Here is a 16,799-nt window from a genome sequence, read left to right on the forward strand (position 1 = left end):
CATGTGCGTAAATATAGGCAGGGGCATAGGTCGTGGTGCTGTGTTCAGGAAGAATCATTTCCAATTTGTGTGCACTTTTATTCTTTCTTAAACTATTTGTCTATACTTAAATTAGCATATACCATTGTTTCAAAAATAAGATTATATGCTAAGAGTGGAAAATAATCCAGCCTAAAAAATTTAAGTAGATAAGATAGTCTGTGACTTACTGTGTATCATTTGTTTTATGCCTCATTTCTTAGAAAATTAATTATGACTGATCATGCTTTTATATTTGTCTAGCTGGATTTTATATGAGAAACCACATTTCCAAGGTCAGAAATGTGTGTTAGAAGAAGGGGAAAAGGTGTTAAATCAGGACTGGATCCCTCAGAACAGAAATCACCCGCAGAGAAACTTTGTATTGGGTTCTGTCAAACGTGTCTTAAAGGTAAAGAACTATTGATTTTCCCCCTACTTTTTGTTTTGTCACGTAGTAAAGCTGTTATTATGGCCCAGCAGTGCTTAGAAATGGTTGCTAATATCTGTACTCATTTTATTAATCTTTGTTATCTTATTAATGATAGTCTTTTAAACTTATACATATAAAGTATTAGAGTGAATGAAATCATTAACCTGTAATCTGGCCCATAAAATTGTTTGTGATACAAAATATATATATATTTTAATAATAGTAGAAGTATGCCATCCAGGCATCTTTAGGAAAAGAGCAGATATTTTCCAAATACATCCTTTTCTAGTGTAGACTTCTACTCCTCAGTGTAGCCATGTATATGTGTGAGTGCATGTGTGTGTGTGTGTTAGGGGGAATTAGAGAAGGAAGGATGAGGAGGGGAAGGTGTTGCTTTTTTATTTTCTGTTTAGAAAATATTATTTAATACTAAGATGAGGAAGGTCTTCCAGTGTAATAAAACATTTTCTGGTTTAGAAGAGGGGTGAATTAATGACAGATCTCAGATGAGGGCAGAATCCCCATGTCTTCTTAAAGTTCCTTCAGCAGTGATGTAGTATGTGATTTAGTGCAGTTCCTCCTATGCCAGTCATGGATATGTATTTTTTTAAGTTATGGAGATTTCATTTATATGTTTAAAACACATGAATTGAAGTAGACGCTATCACGATGATTTGCATTGATGTTGTTAAACCCTTGATAGTTGCAGATAGCATAGAGACAAATTAACGATAGCATACAGAAAAACTCATATTATCATAAAGAGGTGCTGTATGTATTTTATGTGAATTAATACTTTCTGCAAAACTGTAAACCTATGTCTAACAAATGTTTGTGTCTGCTTATGGACCCAGTACTGCAATAGGCACTGGGAATAGAAAGACAGTGAAATCTTACCTCAGATTGCTTAAAGCCTAGGGGAGAGACAGCTGAGTCACATGACCACCTGACATAAGAAGTGCTCTGAAGGACCGTACAGGTGAACAAAGAAGGGGCACCTCACCTGGGCCAGATGTCACCTGATGGGAATTTCGAGAGAATAAAAAGGAGTTAGGCAGCATGGGAGATGTGAGGGAGTTCCTGGCAGAGCCACTTGTGTCAGATACAGAGGTGAATGTTGGTGGCTTGGTGGTACTGCAAAGAGATGGATGACTATAGCACAGAGAGCAGTGCTCATGTTCACTGAAAAATTTAACTGCAAGCAGTTCAGTTCAGCAAGCAGCGAGTGCTCACTTAATTAGTTAACTCACTAGAAATTCCTTGAAATGAATAATGAGTTTGTAGGTGGAATCTTCTAAGGTTTAAATAACTTACGGTTTTGTGTCTTCCTTATGAATGTCAGGTACTGTGCCAGGCCTAGTGGGAAAAAAAGAAGAATAAGAATTGCAAACAGCAACCCCCTCATCACCACCCCCCCAGATCAGATGACAATAAAATCAAACAAAAAACTCAATCTGTTGAGCATGGATATATAAATGGGTAGTTGCACCTCCGCCATTTGCTTAGAATATATTATAAGAAAGAATAAGTCATGCTTGTATTTTTTTCTTCTTCCATTGTTTGTTCTTGGAGTCATTTTTTAAATTGCAGTGTTAGTGCCCCCATGTCTTAAGCAGGCTAGCAACTTTTAGTGAGGAAGGAAAATAAAACTATTGAGCATTGAATGGAAAAGGCATTAGCATTGTTCTAAATATTTTACAAAGTGAATCAGGCATCAAACTGCTTCCTTTCTCCAACCTTGTCAAAATTCTGCCTATTGACAGCTCCATTTTCATGGTGGTGGTTGCGATTCAGAATTCACCTAGGCCTATGCAAGCTTTGTCTTGTTTCATCATCTTAATCTTGGTTGCTCTAATCTGAGTAGTCAAAATTATAATGTTCTTTAGAGATAATACTTGCATAATATCTTCCTTTGCTGTGAACAGGTACAGCAGATGCAAGAGACACCATCAGTTAGCAGCAGCTGCAGATTCCGCCTCACGTCCTCTTTGCCCCAGTGGCAGTCACGGGGAGTAGGGTCGCAGCACAGTGAATTTTGAGTCAGGTGCTTTCTCTTCTCAAATAGAAGAAGTGAAAATTGCGAATTAATGTGTTTACTGTGCATTTAATATTCTTTTTAAAGGAATGACATTTTTCTTATAGTTGGAAGTTACTTAGGTAACTTCATTAATGAGCTGAAAAGAGAGAGATCTGTTAGATAAGGGACTGATCTTACGTAAGATGGAGACAAGTAGATTTTCTTACTGTTTTTGTTAACTGTAACTTATTCCTACCCTGTTTCTCTCTGATAGCTTTGTCTCCATTGCTGCTAACTGCTTTAGTAGTCTAAGCTTGCACATTTCACCGAGATATACTTGTGCAGTGTATCATGACTAGGGAAGCCTGGGAGGAAGCCACATAAACATTTCCTCATTCAGAGTAAATAGCGTCTTGTTACTAGGTTACTGTGAAGTGTTCTTCAGCTGCCAGTGTTGACTGTTTTTGTCCATCAGGATTTATACAAGTCTTGCAAAAGACATCATTTCTGTGAATAACCATGAAGAAGATGGCATTTATCAGTGAAATCTTTTTCAGTCAACTCAAGAAGAACTTGGGCCTCTAGTGAGACGGTTGAGAACACATAAGCATTCTTGTTGTTGTTTATTTTCCATCTTTTAGCCATTGTTATGGTTTTGCCGTTATGTGGTTTCCTTCTGTGTTGAGGTTGACTCAAAGCCCACCACCCAAACATTGTTGTGTAACACAATGCAGAGGAAGCTTGTTCGTGTGAGACACTCGGTTATGTGTGCTGGGACTGTGCCTCAGATCCCTGGGGGGACGTTAACATGGCAGCATTTTAAATAATGTTACTAGAACTCTATTATGAATAGCAGACAAAAGAGCCTTGAAGATTGACAGGTGACTGCTCTAGACATTTCTGGCTATTTTTGAAATGAAACTTTAGAAGGAAATATACTTTTATACTTTAAAGGATATTTTAGGTTATATTTCTTTACTGTATTGCATTTTAGAACTAACTTTCTGAAAATAAGATGTATCAATTTGCTTGCTTTTACATGTTAATGAAAATGATTAATGATTACTAAGAGACCTCAGTTTGGAGAAAGGTTAAAAAATCAGAAAATTGCACCTTTAAAATTTTAAAACTGATTATAATTAAAAAAATACAATTGTTCTGTCTAATAAATGTCACCTCTGATTGTTATTGCATTTACCTGTTTCATTAAAGCATAATCATTCGAATTTCACAATGTCCTAGATGAGAATTACACTACTGAAACTTGAGTTGCATAATTAAACATTCATGATAACTGAGATAGATTGTGTGTACAGACAGAAGCACATCTGAAATTTCAGAGAAGGGAAAAATAATAGTGGTTTTGGTTCTCTAAGAAAAGATGAGGTCTTTTTTGAGTTAGGACTGAACTATTAAAAGATTTTCATAAGTAAGAATACAGAGAATTATCTCTTTAGTAGCAATGGGAGAAACATTTACAAAGGTTAGAGGGGCTAGAAGGGGGAGTAGAGATGACCGAACAGCTGTGGGCGTTAGTGTAGATCTCTAGGTTGGTGCCATATTGTAGAGAGGCAAACAGAGGTATATGTTTGACGTGCTTGGGTCCTGAGCCAAGGAGTGTCACGAGGACAGTGATGTTCTAACAAACCCAGCTGTATGAAGAGTGGCCAGTACTTGACTGGTGGTTGTGACTGGACCCACAATTGAAGTCTTGGCCTTGACAGTGAGAATAGGTAAGAAGAGATATACACAAGTGAAATTTTAAAGGAAGGTCTGACAGGACATGGTGACAGTGGATGTGTGATGGAGTGTAGGGTCAGGTTTCCTAATGCCTTTCTTCTTCAAACCAACCTGCACTAAAGAAAATAAATAGAATCCCACAAGTAGGAAAACAGATTTCCTTTACCCTCACTTCTAATTCCTATTTCTTTTGTCAGTGTAAATTAGATAACACCCTGAGGGAGTAGCCTCTCTGTTATTTATTTTTTATGTCCCCCCTGAGATCACCTTTTATTTAAGTCCCTTCCTCCCTGTGGCTTTGTTATGCTTCTGAGAAGGAAGGCTTACAGACTTCTGGCACTCAGATGGTTTGGTAACTCTGAACACTGCTTAATGGAACAAGACTTTTAAAAACAAAGCAGAAAGAATTCGGGTAATACTTTTTCAATCAATAATATTTATAATTTTCATGTTATCAACATAACTCCTTAGAAAAATTTATGTTTAAAAACAGTAGTAGAAACAGTGTTTCCTTATGTTGTTTTGTGCAGAAGGTCAACTGAACAGTGGGATGACTGTAGCTGCGTGGCCTGGTGCTGAGAATACTGACTGTGTCTCTCGAGGATTCCAAAGCCAATTTTTCTTTCAGGATTGCAGCATTCCCGAGATAGAACTTTGCCCACAGTCTGAACCAGCATGTTGTCCTGTCTACCTACAGCGAGCAGTCCCTAATTTGGAAGAGCTGAACATCCCCAAATCTGTGTCCTTCACTGTGAAGTCAGGAGTGTACGTATCAGCTTCTCTTTATTACAGTGATTGATGGCCACCAAAGTTAACTTTTTGTTTCATATTTCAGTAGATGACATACATATTTCTGAAGTTTTAGTTAATTTCATTTATACTCCTGGATACCCAAGAAAGACTATTGCAGGGATTAAAACAGATTCTGTCATTCTTTGGATCCAATTAAGTCTTTGATGTATGACTCACAGGAGCAGATATAGATTCTCTATAGACATAGTTCTTGATAGATGCATCCGTCATCATTTCATCCACCAAATTTTGGGACTGAGAAATGAAAACATGCCCCTGGCCTAAGATTCTGGAGCCAGAACTATTTCTCAGGTATCTCAGTGCTTTTACTTATTGAGGCCCCCACAGGGCCACCCACATGGTACTTTTTTGTTTATTACTCCCCTATTCCTGCACGGCAGGTGGAGCTACTCTCATGTCATAAATGAGGAAATTAAGTGGTTTGTCCTAGGTTACCAGCTGATAAGCATGAATTTGATAGTAAGCCTTTCTGATTCCAAAGGCATCTTCAGGACTATGGTCTGAGTTGAGCCTTAATCCAGTCCCACACTGGCTCAAATCACAGATTCTGTGATGCTTGATTCAATCTGGATCTCTCCTCTCTCTTTATGCTTTCATCTGCTCTGATGATGGTTGTGTAAAATTTTGGAGTCACTGTAGGACATCTTTCTTCGTCTCCCCCAACCATAGGTTAGAATTCTTGGGCAGACCCAGTCATCCACTGTATCCATGAGAAATGTCTGTCATTATCAAGTTTAGCTGGAAGCTAAGTGGTTCTTTCAGGAATCTTATTTCAAATAGTGTTCCTGAGGCAGCCAATAGAACTGATATTGATTCTAAAAACATAGGTCAAAGATGTAAAATGCCTGGTGGAATCCCTACCTCTGACTGCCCCAGTTTAAGAAAGAATGGAGTGTAGTGAAATGGTATTGATATTGCAGTTATATTCTGCTTGAATTAAAGGTGTCACATGTTTTAAATGTTGGAAAATTCTAAGAAAAGTAATGCCTAGTGCTTGGAAAACATGTAATAGACTTATTGTAGAATAGCAAGTATTAGAATGTCAGTACTTACTAATCTGTTAACTCACTGGTACGTGCTGTCTGGCCAAGGCACTTTGAGTGTGCTTTACTAGCATGATTCTGTGACAGAGGGTTGTTGTTTTTACTTTTAACTCTTACAGAACCAGACTCAGGTATTCATTCCTATTATACTGTAACCAACCATTCATTTCTTATGTAGTTGGCTTGCCTACCCAGATATTAATTTTAAGGGGCAAGCTACAGTTTTGGAGGAAGACCATGGACTCTTTGAGATTTCTGCAGCAGAAATGAAATCATTGCATCCACTTCAAATGGTGAGCAAATTTAAAAGAAGCATTTTCCCAAGGACCCATGAGTCCAAAATTAAATAGCTATGATGATTGCTCATGCATCTCAATCTTGAGAAATGCATATATATACTACTGAGTTGGCAAACTATTTATACATTGTTTTTCTGTTTCTTTGTATTGTAGAGAATAGATGTGTGAAAACATTTTAGTGTTTTCTAGAAGACAAATGTCTGAATTTACTTTGTACTAAGTTTATCACGATATGTGCAGTTTGCTTATAAGTATTGTTCTGTGAAAATTTTGACTATTTCATAAAGTTCTGAATTTGTTTCTTTGATGTTTATTAGAAAATTACTTGTTGTAAATTATACTCTTTCATTACAGTAATGAGTGATAAGCTCAGCATTAATAATAAATGGGAATTCTGTCAATGCTCTTTCTTAAAGATAATAAGTGCCTGCAGTATTTATTTATTTTTGGTGCAAACATTTTTATTTGAGGGACAAACTGTTCAATTAAATGTTAGCTATGTGATAAACCATTTTTGATTGCTCTGTGCTTTTTAAAAAAATAAAAATTAGGACAAACTAAGAAATTTTAAGAAATAACGCAATGTGGAGTAGCATTTAGAAACAAAGAAATTATAGAATTCGGGTTTTTGTGAGGAGAGGGTCACTTTTTATGCTCTGCAATCTGTGGTCACAAAGACATTAAGTGTGATAAAAAGTGTTGATAGAACTTGGAAGAGGAATTTCTCTCTCTAACTTAGAAAGCCCAAGCAATTGTAGAGAAGAAATTTAGTAGTATTAAGTGGCTTAGAAATCTAGTCTGCCAAACGAGATTTTTTAATCTGCTAGCAACTCCACTCCTCTTTTTGGGGTACCCGGCCATGAAGTTAAATCTTTAACTGGTCACGTGTGCTTAAGGACTAAAGCTCAGTTTCCTTCCTTGTAGTGGTTGTAGTTTGTAGGTTGTACTTTTTAAGATATCTTGCCCCATCTACATTGACGTAGAGCATCTGACTTGATTGTGACCATTGTAGAGTTCTGTACTTAAAATTTAAAATTTACCACAACTTAAACTTGACTGGTATGTAATCTTTGCTAATTAGATTTTTATATAACCTACATACATTAGTTACTTTTGAACACTGTAAATATTAACATATCTAATATTAAAATTTCTTGTTGTCATCTTAAGGGTGGACTGAAAGTAGAAATGCCTATGAACTTGAAGGTAAGTCTTGAACAGACTTTTGTAGCAATCTAAAATGTTTGAGTATTAATCTAAGTATTTTGAACTGTTAAAAAAAAAAAAAAAAAAAAAAAAAAAACTTGAATAATATGTTAATAACCCCTAGCTAATGGGTGTTGGGTGGTAGGAAGTGACTGCACAAAATGGTTGTTGAGGCCCAGGCTCTGAATTGGGAGGGGGGTCAGTATGCAAAGATGGGAGTCTGGACTGACAACCCAGCCACACTCACGAGGCATCTGCGGCAGGGTGGAAAGGTGATAGGTTGGATTTTTGTATTAGAGGGTTTGAGGTGGCAGCTAGACATTCGAGTGGAGATATCTAGCAGGCATTTAGCAGTGATGCTCAGGAAAGAGATCAAGGATGATGAGAAGAGGGTGTAGGTAGCTCCTGTTAGGTAGATGCCAGTCTGTAAGTATGAGTATCTGAAGGGAGCAGTAGAGGCAGTAACAACTGAGGTGGCAGTGGTGCCAGGCTTAAGTACATTTGGGGAAAGAAAAGAGGAGAAGGAGCTATACAATGTGCATAAAGAGAGATAGGAAGACAACCAGTGCAGTGATGAAAGAAGCGGACAGGCCTCTGTTTAATTAGGTCCAGCACCTCCAGGGATATGGAAACAGGGATTCATCCATCCTTCTCTCCTCCAAAACAAGACACAACTCTTTCAACTCTCCCATTTCTGGGCTTCCTAATTTGTGGAATTGACTACCATTCTCTCAATCATATAGATGGAGTCTTTTAAAACTTAGTATCTGAGTGTGTCTAATACATCTTGGCTGTATGGAATCATATATATATGAGTTTAAAAAAAATACTTATGCCGGGCCGGCCCCGTGGCTTGGTGGTTAAGTGAGCGCGCTCCACTGCTGGCGACCCGGGTTCGGATCCCGGGCTCGCACCGACGCGCTGCTTCTCCAGCCATGCTGAGGCCGCGTCCCACATACAGCAACTAGAAGGATGTGCAGCTATGACACACAGCTATCTACTGGGCCTTTGGGGGGAAAAAATAAATAAATAAAATCTTTAAAAAAAAAAAAAAAAAAAATACTTATGCCTGGGTTCCACTCACAGAAATATTACTTTGTTCTGGAGTGTGATCAAAATTTTTCAGAGCTCCCCAGGTGATTCTAACATGTAGCCAAGGTTTTGAACCAGCGACCTAATAGATGCAGAATTAGCTGTGACACTCCCTGAGTAACTCCTGTCTCAGTCTCCTCGTCTGCTGAATCAGAACTTCAGGTGCGACGGGCTGGGTCTTGGACATTTGTAGTCTGACAGGTTGTAGAGGTGTATGAATGAAATGGCTATCATAGAGTCACAATTTTCAAGCTGTTAGATGTTAGTTTGTGGCTTACTCATCAAAGAGTTACTGCTTCCTACTTAGTCTGAGTGTGTTCAGCATCTGTAGTATGTATTAAACCCAAATAAAACTTCATCGTGTCAAATACAGCACCCTGTGAAAATTTATTATGTAGAAAACAGCAGGAGCAGTACTACATATTTTTTTTCAGTCTGTGTAATGTTATCAGTTTTTAGAAACAAGGAAGCTATAGCTTGTTGGTTTAGTGTGTTTAAGCATGGGGTCTATTTCACCAAGGTCTTAGGTTGCCAGTTGCACACAAATTATGCCGTTAGTCACAAAGAGGACCAGGTGATGGTGCAGGCAGATTAGCACTGTTACCACTGTTATCACTTGTGTGTGCTAAGGACAGCTCATCCTCGGGAAGTAAGGAGCAACAGGATGGTGCAAGAGAAATACTTGTACCGACCCAAATGTGAAGTAAATGAAATACTAGAAATTTGTTTGCCACTACAATTACTTTCCCCACAATTTGAATCAAATATGGAATAAAAATACTATAATTTTTCAGTCATTTCTTATTTTTAGGAAGTTTTGTATTTAAATTCAGGAATTTGCATGTCTGTTTCTTCTCAATGAACAGTAATGACTACAGAAGCAGTCAGTGTTATAAGAAACAGCATGTGTTTTCTCAAATCAATAGATAATTTATCATTATGCCCTGGAACCTCAAGAGAGTTTTTCTTTCTTATAGGGGAAATTCAGCAAATATAACGCCAATCTGTATTGAATTCTAAACAGAGGGATAAACTTAGAAAGATAATTCAAGAACCATTTCTAAGGCAGTTTACCCTATGACATGGTCCTAGGATTTGGGTAACCTGAACAGTTACCCAATATACTTAGGTATATTAATATAAGAGAAACTTACTACTATTATTTTACCTTTATGGTGATAAATGCACATTCCATGTGAATATCAAAGTGCTATATTCTAAGTATATGTTAATGAAAAAAATGGACAATGGTCCCTATTCATGTTGTTGTCTTTAGTGTCACTTATGTAAAACAATATATATCTATTCTAAAATATGAGCATTTTAAGTAATTTTCTTTCATATTTTTCAGGTTATTATTTATGAAAAACCTCACTTCCATGGACAGGCCAAAGAGTTTAGTGAACATATAGATTCTGTCCCTAATTTTTTTAAAAATGATGGGGATTTTCATGGAATTGGATCAATTCGTGTCATCGGTGGAGTGTGAGTTTTATATTTTCAATATTTATTTAGTAGTCTGTTTTTGAAGATCAGCATGAAAAATATGCTAAGCAGAGCAAAAACAATCTAAAAACATATATCCCTTCTATAATGTGGGAAATAAAAAATATTAGTTACTGATGGCTTTCTGTGAACACTTGTTGGTAATAGAGATTTTGGGATAGATTAAATGTGAAAATAGTTTCTAAAACTTCAACACTTAGTATTTCTAAACACAATATAGAAGATAAGAATTGCAGGATAAAATGATTTTTTCACAGATTATGAACATGAATGACAGCCTCAGTTTTTATCCTCTATTCTGTTGGTCTTAGTTGACTTTCTATGCCAAGGACATTGACAGTGAGCCCTCCCTCATTAAAGAAGTAGCCTGTGTGTGTTTCTAACGTCAGAATTTTTGACATTAGTTACCCTTGGGCCCTGAACTGCTTTTGAGGAAGCCCTAAGAACCCTTAAGTGTAAACCCAGGGTGACCGTCATCACTGCTATCCCAGTCTCAGTCAGCAGTTACTGGAGCTGGAACCCACCTTTGTGTTTGTATCCTGGCAGGTAAAATTGTGGAGAAGCTTTCCTCATGGCTTATTGCCTTTGTCAACCCAGTGTAGAATCCCTCCAGAAACATTCCGTCAGTCTCTCCGTTGATACGTTGGTTTATTTGGAATGTTGGTTCATTTTAAGTTAAGCATTGATATCTCTTGTTATTTGTGGTAACATCATATAACTTGTTTATAGCAAAAGATGCTACTAAAATATTTTATTCACAGAAATTAAATGACCTAAGATCACTCAAGGGTCTACATTTAGAGACAGACTTCACAATTTTTATCCATAAATCAAGTGATGGCCATACCAGCCAAAGTGGAAATGTAAGAGACTCTGCAATATGTTAGATGTGTAGGTCATATTCATAATTGATCTGACATATTGAGAATCATTTAATTTCTTATCCTTGAATTTTAAAAATTTATTAGGGGCTTGAAGAACAAATATGTTTCGGATAAACACATTCTTATTGTGTTGTATTTATTTGCAGTGTTCTCTGATCTGTAAACACACATGCTTCTTCTTAAGCCTGCTATAAAATATTTTTGCCTTTTCTTCCCTTTGGGTTGTGAATGTTTTTCCCATTAACTAGATTGTGATTCACATCGTTATTGTCTGAATTTTTTACAATTATTTTATAAAAATCTCAAAAAAATATATGGTTTGTAATACAACATACTTTCAATTTTTATGTGGCAACTGCAGGAGAAAAATGTGATGTCCCCATTTAGAGATGAACAGCTGACTTCATTATTTTTTCTCTATTTCTACCGTTTTTTACTTTTGTTAGATGTTTAACTTTATCTGTAGGTAGTACGGACTCTTCCTCATCTCTGTCTCATCTTGAGGAATCTGTGGAAAGTGAGGTTGATGTTTCTTAGTTTTTCTCAGATAACATTTATTTTTTAATGTCTCAGATGGATCTATAAATTGAATCTTAATAAAAACAATCTATTGAAAAAACTGGGCAGAAGATTTTTGAACTGTCATTATGTAGTAATTTATAAATCTATCCTTTAATATTAAAGTCTTCTATACCTTTTATTCTTTTTCCCATTCAAGTAATAAAAACATGTTCTGAGTAGCTATATTTGTATAAAAGAACACTTAGAATTTGAAAGTTTTCTTGTGCAATTTATTTTCACATAATAGTTGGAGTAAAATAATGTTAGTTTCTTTACATATGACAAATATACTACGATGCATAAAATATGCTTATTCCCACTCATATGGACTCCCCGCTTTTCCCCTGCTGTACGTACACCTACACACAGAAAGTGAGGAGGGATTCATGATTACTGAGTGGCTGGTGTTATTTTGTACCCTATGAAAACAGTGTTTTTGAATATTTTTTTATATCTTCACAACTATTATGGGGTGGGGAAAGGAAAAACAATAGTAGTCAGCCCTACGAGGCTTCATTTTGTCAAGCTCCAGAATTCAAAAGTCTCCAACCCAGGAACTCAGAATAGTCATCCTTGGAATATGCCCCATTGGAGGGGGCCCTCTCTAACTACAGAGTGCAACTGAAGGCAGATGTAAGCAGGTCAACGTGCATTAGAACCATCTATGCCCACATTGCATTCGATACTGTGGATTACTCTATAAAAAGTATGTTTCATGGAGGAACTTAATAACTAATGGTGTTCATCAGTGTCCTGTGCTGATAGTTTTAGACGAGAAGGCAGGAAACCTGTGTCTCTGGAAAGTACTCCGCCACAGGGCTTCCTGTTTCCATTATCACCACTGATAAGATGGTGGGAGCAGCATTTCCCACCTGTAAATATTTACAGAAGTCTTTGTATACGCATAGGCCACCAGGGCTAATACCAGCCCCGTCGCATTTCCTGGTTCCTCTTTGCTAGACCCACCTGTACTCTGTTGTAGATCTGAAGCCTGGTGAGAGGTTCCTTTGATTTAAACCTTGAATAAATATTTAATATAGTAATCATTCTGTGATTTCAGAAAGGCTTAATCAGTAAAATAAGAATGATTATCTTTGCATTTCAACGTGGGTTTGTAACTTTTCTCATTGGCTATTTGTGCCTTCCCTTATTTCTTACTTGGCAAACTATTCTCCACACTGAGATGTGGTATCAAGTCACACCACAAACATTTAACGAGTGTTGCTCTGTTGCAATTCTACAACAGTTAACCTTTTGTTGGGAAAAGCCTCCAAACTGTAAAAATTATTGATTCATGAAGCATACACCATTTGTCTGTCTTTGTAAATGGTAACAAAACAAATGTGTTGCAGTGATGTGCAACTAGGTGCTTTATCATGATTTTCTCTCTTGCTTTCTTGACCACAGTTTTATTAATGGCTCAATTGGGTGTCCTCTGTATTTCTAGGTGGGTTGCCTATGAAAAAGAACATTTTAAAGGCCAGCAATTCCTGCTTGAAGAAGGAGATTTTGAAGACAGTAATGCCTGTGGGGCATTGAGTGGTCCCATCTTGTCCTTCCGATACTTACAAGCTGTGAGTTAGCTTCCTTATTCTTAATTTTCTGTGTGTCTTATCTTTCCATGAAAACTGGACATGACCTCTGACAGAACATGCAGTTACAAAATATTTCTGAAACCTGAGAGCATTCAACTGAACTGCTTACATGACTTGCCTGTTTTTCTTAACTGTCATGAGTATTATACAATACCGATGTTTACTCTTCATCTGTTGATTCGACAATCATTTATTGAGCACCTGTTTTGTTAGACGTATTATGCCAGATGCTGGAGACACAGTGGCCAGGGACTTAGTCCTTGCGTTTGCAGAGCAGGCAGTCTGCTAGTGAAGACAGCACTTATATAAATGTCTAATATTGTTTGACTGATTGGATTAAGTACAAAGTACTCGTGGTACCCAGAGAAAGGTCAGTTACTCCCACTTGGAAGTAGAGGGGAAAGGATGACAGCTGAGCTGAGGTTTCAAGTTCAAGAGTTAGCCAAGTGGAGAAATTCCAGGACAGGGTGAAGGGGAAAGGTAGGTGCTGTTTTAGCAAGAGATTAACATATAAAAAAGGCAAGGCCATGAGCCAGTGGTTCTCAGCTGGGGTGATTTTACGCTCTGGGGGGCATTTGGCAGTGTCAGGAGACATTTTGGATTGTCCTGACTGGGGGGAGGGGAGAGGTGCTACTGACATCTAGTGGGCAGAGGCAGGGATACTGCTAACCCCCTGCAATGCCCAAGACAGCCCCCCACAACAAGGAATCATCAGGCCCAAAATGTGAGTAGGGCTGAGGTTGAGGAACCCTCATGTTAAGTGAAACTGGTGTGTTTGGGAAATGCAGTTAAGTCAGGATACCTAGGGAGAACTTTGGGAGGAGGAGTCCAGGGTCAGATGATGAAGGGGCTTATATGCCATGTTGAGGAATTCAGATTCTTTTTCTAGACTCTACCGTGAGACACTGATGGATTTTAGGGCTAGTGAGCATGATTAGATTAGCAGTTTAGAAAGATCTTTTTGGTGACTGTATCGAGAAAAGGCAGAGGTTGAAGGAGGTTTTCTGGAGGCAAGAGGTCCAGAATGTGACAGGACTCCGGGCGGAAGCTGGTGAAAGCACAGAGGAGAGGAGATTCTGTAGGATATCAGGACTTAGCAAATGTCGCTCATTTTTCTGACGAGTTCTGGGGACTTTTTAATGTGTTCAGAGGGGATGTTTTCTTATGATTCAGGAGTTACCACTGCAATCTCTTTCCAAAATAATCTTTACCCGTATAAACTCAAAACTATCTGGCCGGCCTCTGAAGCCCTCTGTGAAGGAAGTGATAATGAAGTGAAGGGTGATGCTTGGGTCCACGTGGACTCTGGATGAGCACAGGGGCCGTGTGCTCTGGCCTTGAGGGTTCCGACCATGGGCCAGCAGCAACACTGTTGCAACCCCTCACCCGGTCAGGCAGGAGTAGCCTGAATAGAAGCAGCACAGGGAACAAGGGAGCATTTTTCTTTTCATGAAGGATCCTTGTCAGTAAGAAAGTGAGCTGGAAACCAGTTCTACCTGTAAGAAACATGGGCCAGTCCACTGAAGACTGGGCACTGACTTTGCTGGAGCAATGGATAGATAACTTTTGAGATAATTAGTCCACAAAAACCAGGGCTGAGAGTTTTCTCTACCTACCACTCCTTATGTGACCACTAAAGGCAAGCAAGATAAAACAAGATGGAGCCTTCACCTTTTTTGTTTTAGGTCATTGTGACCACCGCACTGGGGAAATTATGGGTCGTGATTCAAAGCGTCTTCCACCTACTATTGAATAATTTTTAATTTTTTCTCTCCTCTTTTTAAAAAAGAGAGTTGAATGGAACCAATCTCAGAAATGTTATCAATCAGCATGATGGTATCTTCCAAAGTTGACTGTGACTAAAATAAGCAAGCAAACAAAAAGCAAAATCCCAAGTCACTAGTTGAAATCTTCCAATAGTAGAAAATGTGAAAAGATGTAAATACTGTTGCTGTATGACCAAATTATTAGGAGATATTTGATATAGTCTTCTATGTAACATACACTGGAAAAATTGGTATAAATGGACATGTTAATACTGCTGCACACAAAAGTTTTGGGCATTTATAAAAATGATCACGCAGTTTTTATATAAATAAGTAAAAATGCCCTTCAAAGAAAATCTTCTGGTCTCTTTAAATTAGATTTTTTAAAAATTAAAAGATTAGTTGTTAGCTCCTGGTTAAAGATGTTATCATAATCTTCATTATAATAAACCTAACATTTGTCAAGTACTTATCAGTGGCTTCGTGGGCTTGCTTGCACTTAATCTTCACAAAGCCGATTAGTTAGAGTCTCAGGATCCCCATCTCGCAGATACAGACGCTGAGGATCTCAGAGGGTAAGTGCTGTGCCCCGGTAGGGAGCTGTGATTCAATGGCAAGTCTCTCCCACTCTAGAGCCCATGTTGTATTGTCTGTTTCCCTTTGTTACAGAATGGTTAGACTAAAAAAGCACCCTGCCAATGGAAAACTGGACCTTATTCACCCAGAGGCTGCTTAGCATTTCATTTGTAGCTATAAATATATGGTGGCATTGCAACCCAATACATGTATATAGTAGATAATTCTTTACATGACTTTCAGACCACCTATTAATAATTTAAATTTATGTTCGCTAAATATTTTCAGACGAAATATACTAAAAAATCTATACATATTTAGACAATTTAGAATTTATATATGTATATGTTATGAAAATGCTTAAAAAACTTGCTTATCAAGTTAGACTTAGAAAAATTTTATATTCCCCAGGCATAGCATATAATTGGGGAGGAGTTCTCTTTTATTTAAACCACTTTATTGAGGTATGATTGACATGTAAAAAGCTCTACATATTTAAGGTATACACTCGCTGAGTTTGGGGATAAGTATATGCCCGTGAACCCGTCACCACCATCAAGGCCGTAGACACAGCCATCTCCTCCCAGAGTTTCCTCTCATCCCTTTTATCGTTATTATTAATTTTTTGTGATAAGTGTGCAACATAAGATCTATCCTCTTTGAAAATTTTAAGTTTGTGATACAGTATTGTTAGACGTAGAGTTTAAAGCTCTTGTGGTTGTCAGAGCCTACATGAATTAACAGGTAGAGTTAATGTGAGACACCTCTTCCCCATCTAGATTCTCAGATGTCTCTAACCTGGGAATAGCGAAGTACTACATTTATGATCTAAATTGAAGTAATATAAAATAAACAAGAGGACAGATAGAAAACTGCATTTTATAATGTCCTGGCTCCGGTTTGCGGAATACTCTGGATCTACTAAGGTCAAATCCTGGACATGTTCCTTAGGGATAATGTGATCTGTGTCACAGAGTGCTTTGGGGCGGACACCCAGAAATGTGTTCCTAATTCCAAATGAGTCAGGCAGATATATTGACTTGGAGTTAATTATTTTTTTGAAAGGAGAAGGCCAGAAGGAATATAGCAGTACTTAGACTCCAGGGATTAAAGAAGGAATTTTTATTCCTTGGCTTCCTCCATCAAACTTTCTTGGTATGCTTGTTTTTCCTCTGTTTTATACTAGTTTAACTTTTGGGTTTGCTTTTGTTATGATTTTCAGACTTTGGGCCTCTTTTTGGGTCTCTGAA

The 16,799-nt window shown here is 37.7% G+C and overlaps 1 protein-coding gene across 8 annotated transcripts in view; it reads left to right on the top strand.

The window, feature by feature from the left end:
• Nucleotides 1-16,799, top strand: part of CRYBG3 (crystallin beta-gamma domain containing 3) — a 96,877-nt gene that overhangs the window by 43,855 nt on the left and 36,223 nt on the right. For all 8 annotated transcript variants that reach the window (XR_015554407.1, XM_087439477.1, XM_087439478.1 and 5 more), the window contains 6 exons: nucleotides 283-430; nucleotides 4,837-4,973; nucleotides 6,243-6,357; nucleotides 7,534-7,569; nucleotides 10,013-10,146; nucleotides 13,060-13,186. Coding sequence is in view for 7 of the 8 variants with exons in the window: in XM_087439477.1 (XP_087295603.1) it covers nucleotides 283-430; nucleotides 4,837-4,973; nucleotides 6,243-6,357; nucleotides 7,534-7,569; nucleotides 10,013-10,146; nucleotides 13,060-13,186 (697 nt within the window). In the remaining variant the exon portion in view is untranslated. The remainder of the gene's footprint in view (nucleotides 1-282; nucleotides 431-4,836; nucleotides 4,974-6,242; nucleotides 6,358-7,533; nucleotides 7,570-10,012; nucleotides 10,147-13,059; nucleotides 13,187-16,799) is intronic.

The sequence above is a fragment of the Ceratotherium simum genome, chromosome 15, assembly GCF_057802395.1.
Source record: "Ceratotherium simum simum isolate JZ-2026a chromosome 15, ASM5780239v1, whole genome shotgun sequence".
NCBI lineage: Eukaryota > Metazoa > Chordata > Mammalia > Perissodactyla > Rhinocerotidae > Ceratotherium > Ceratotherium simum.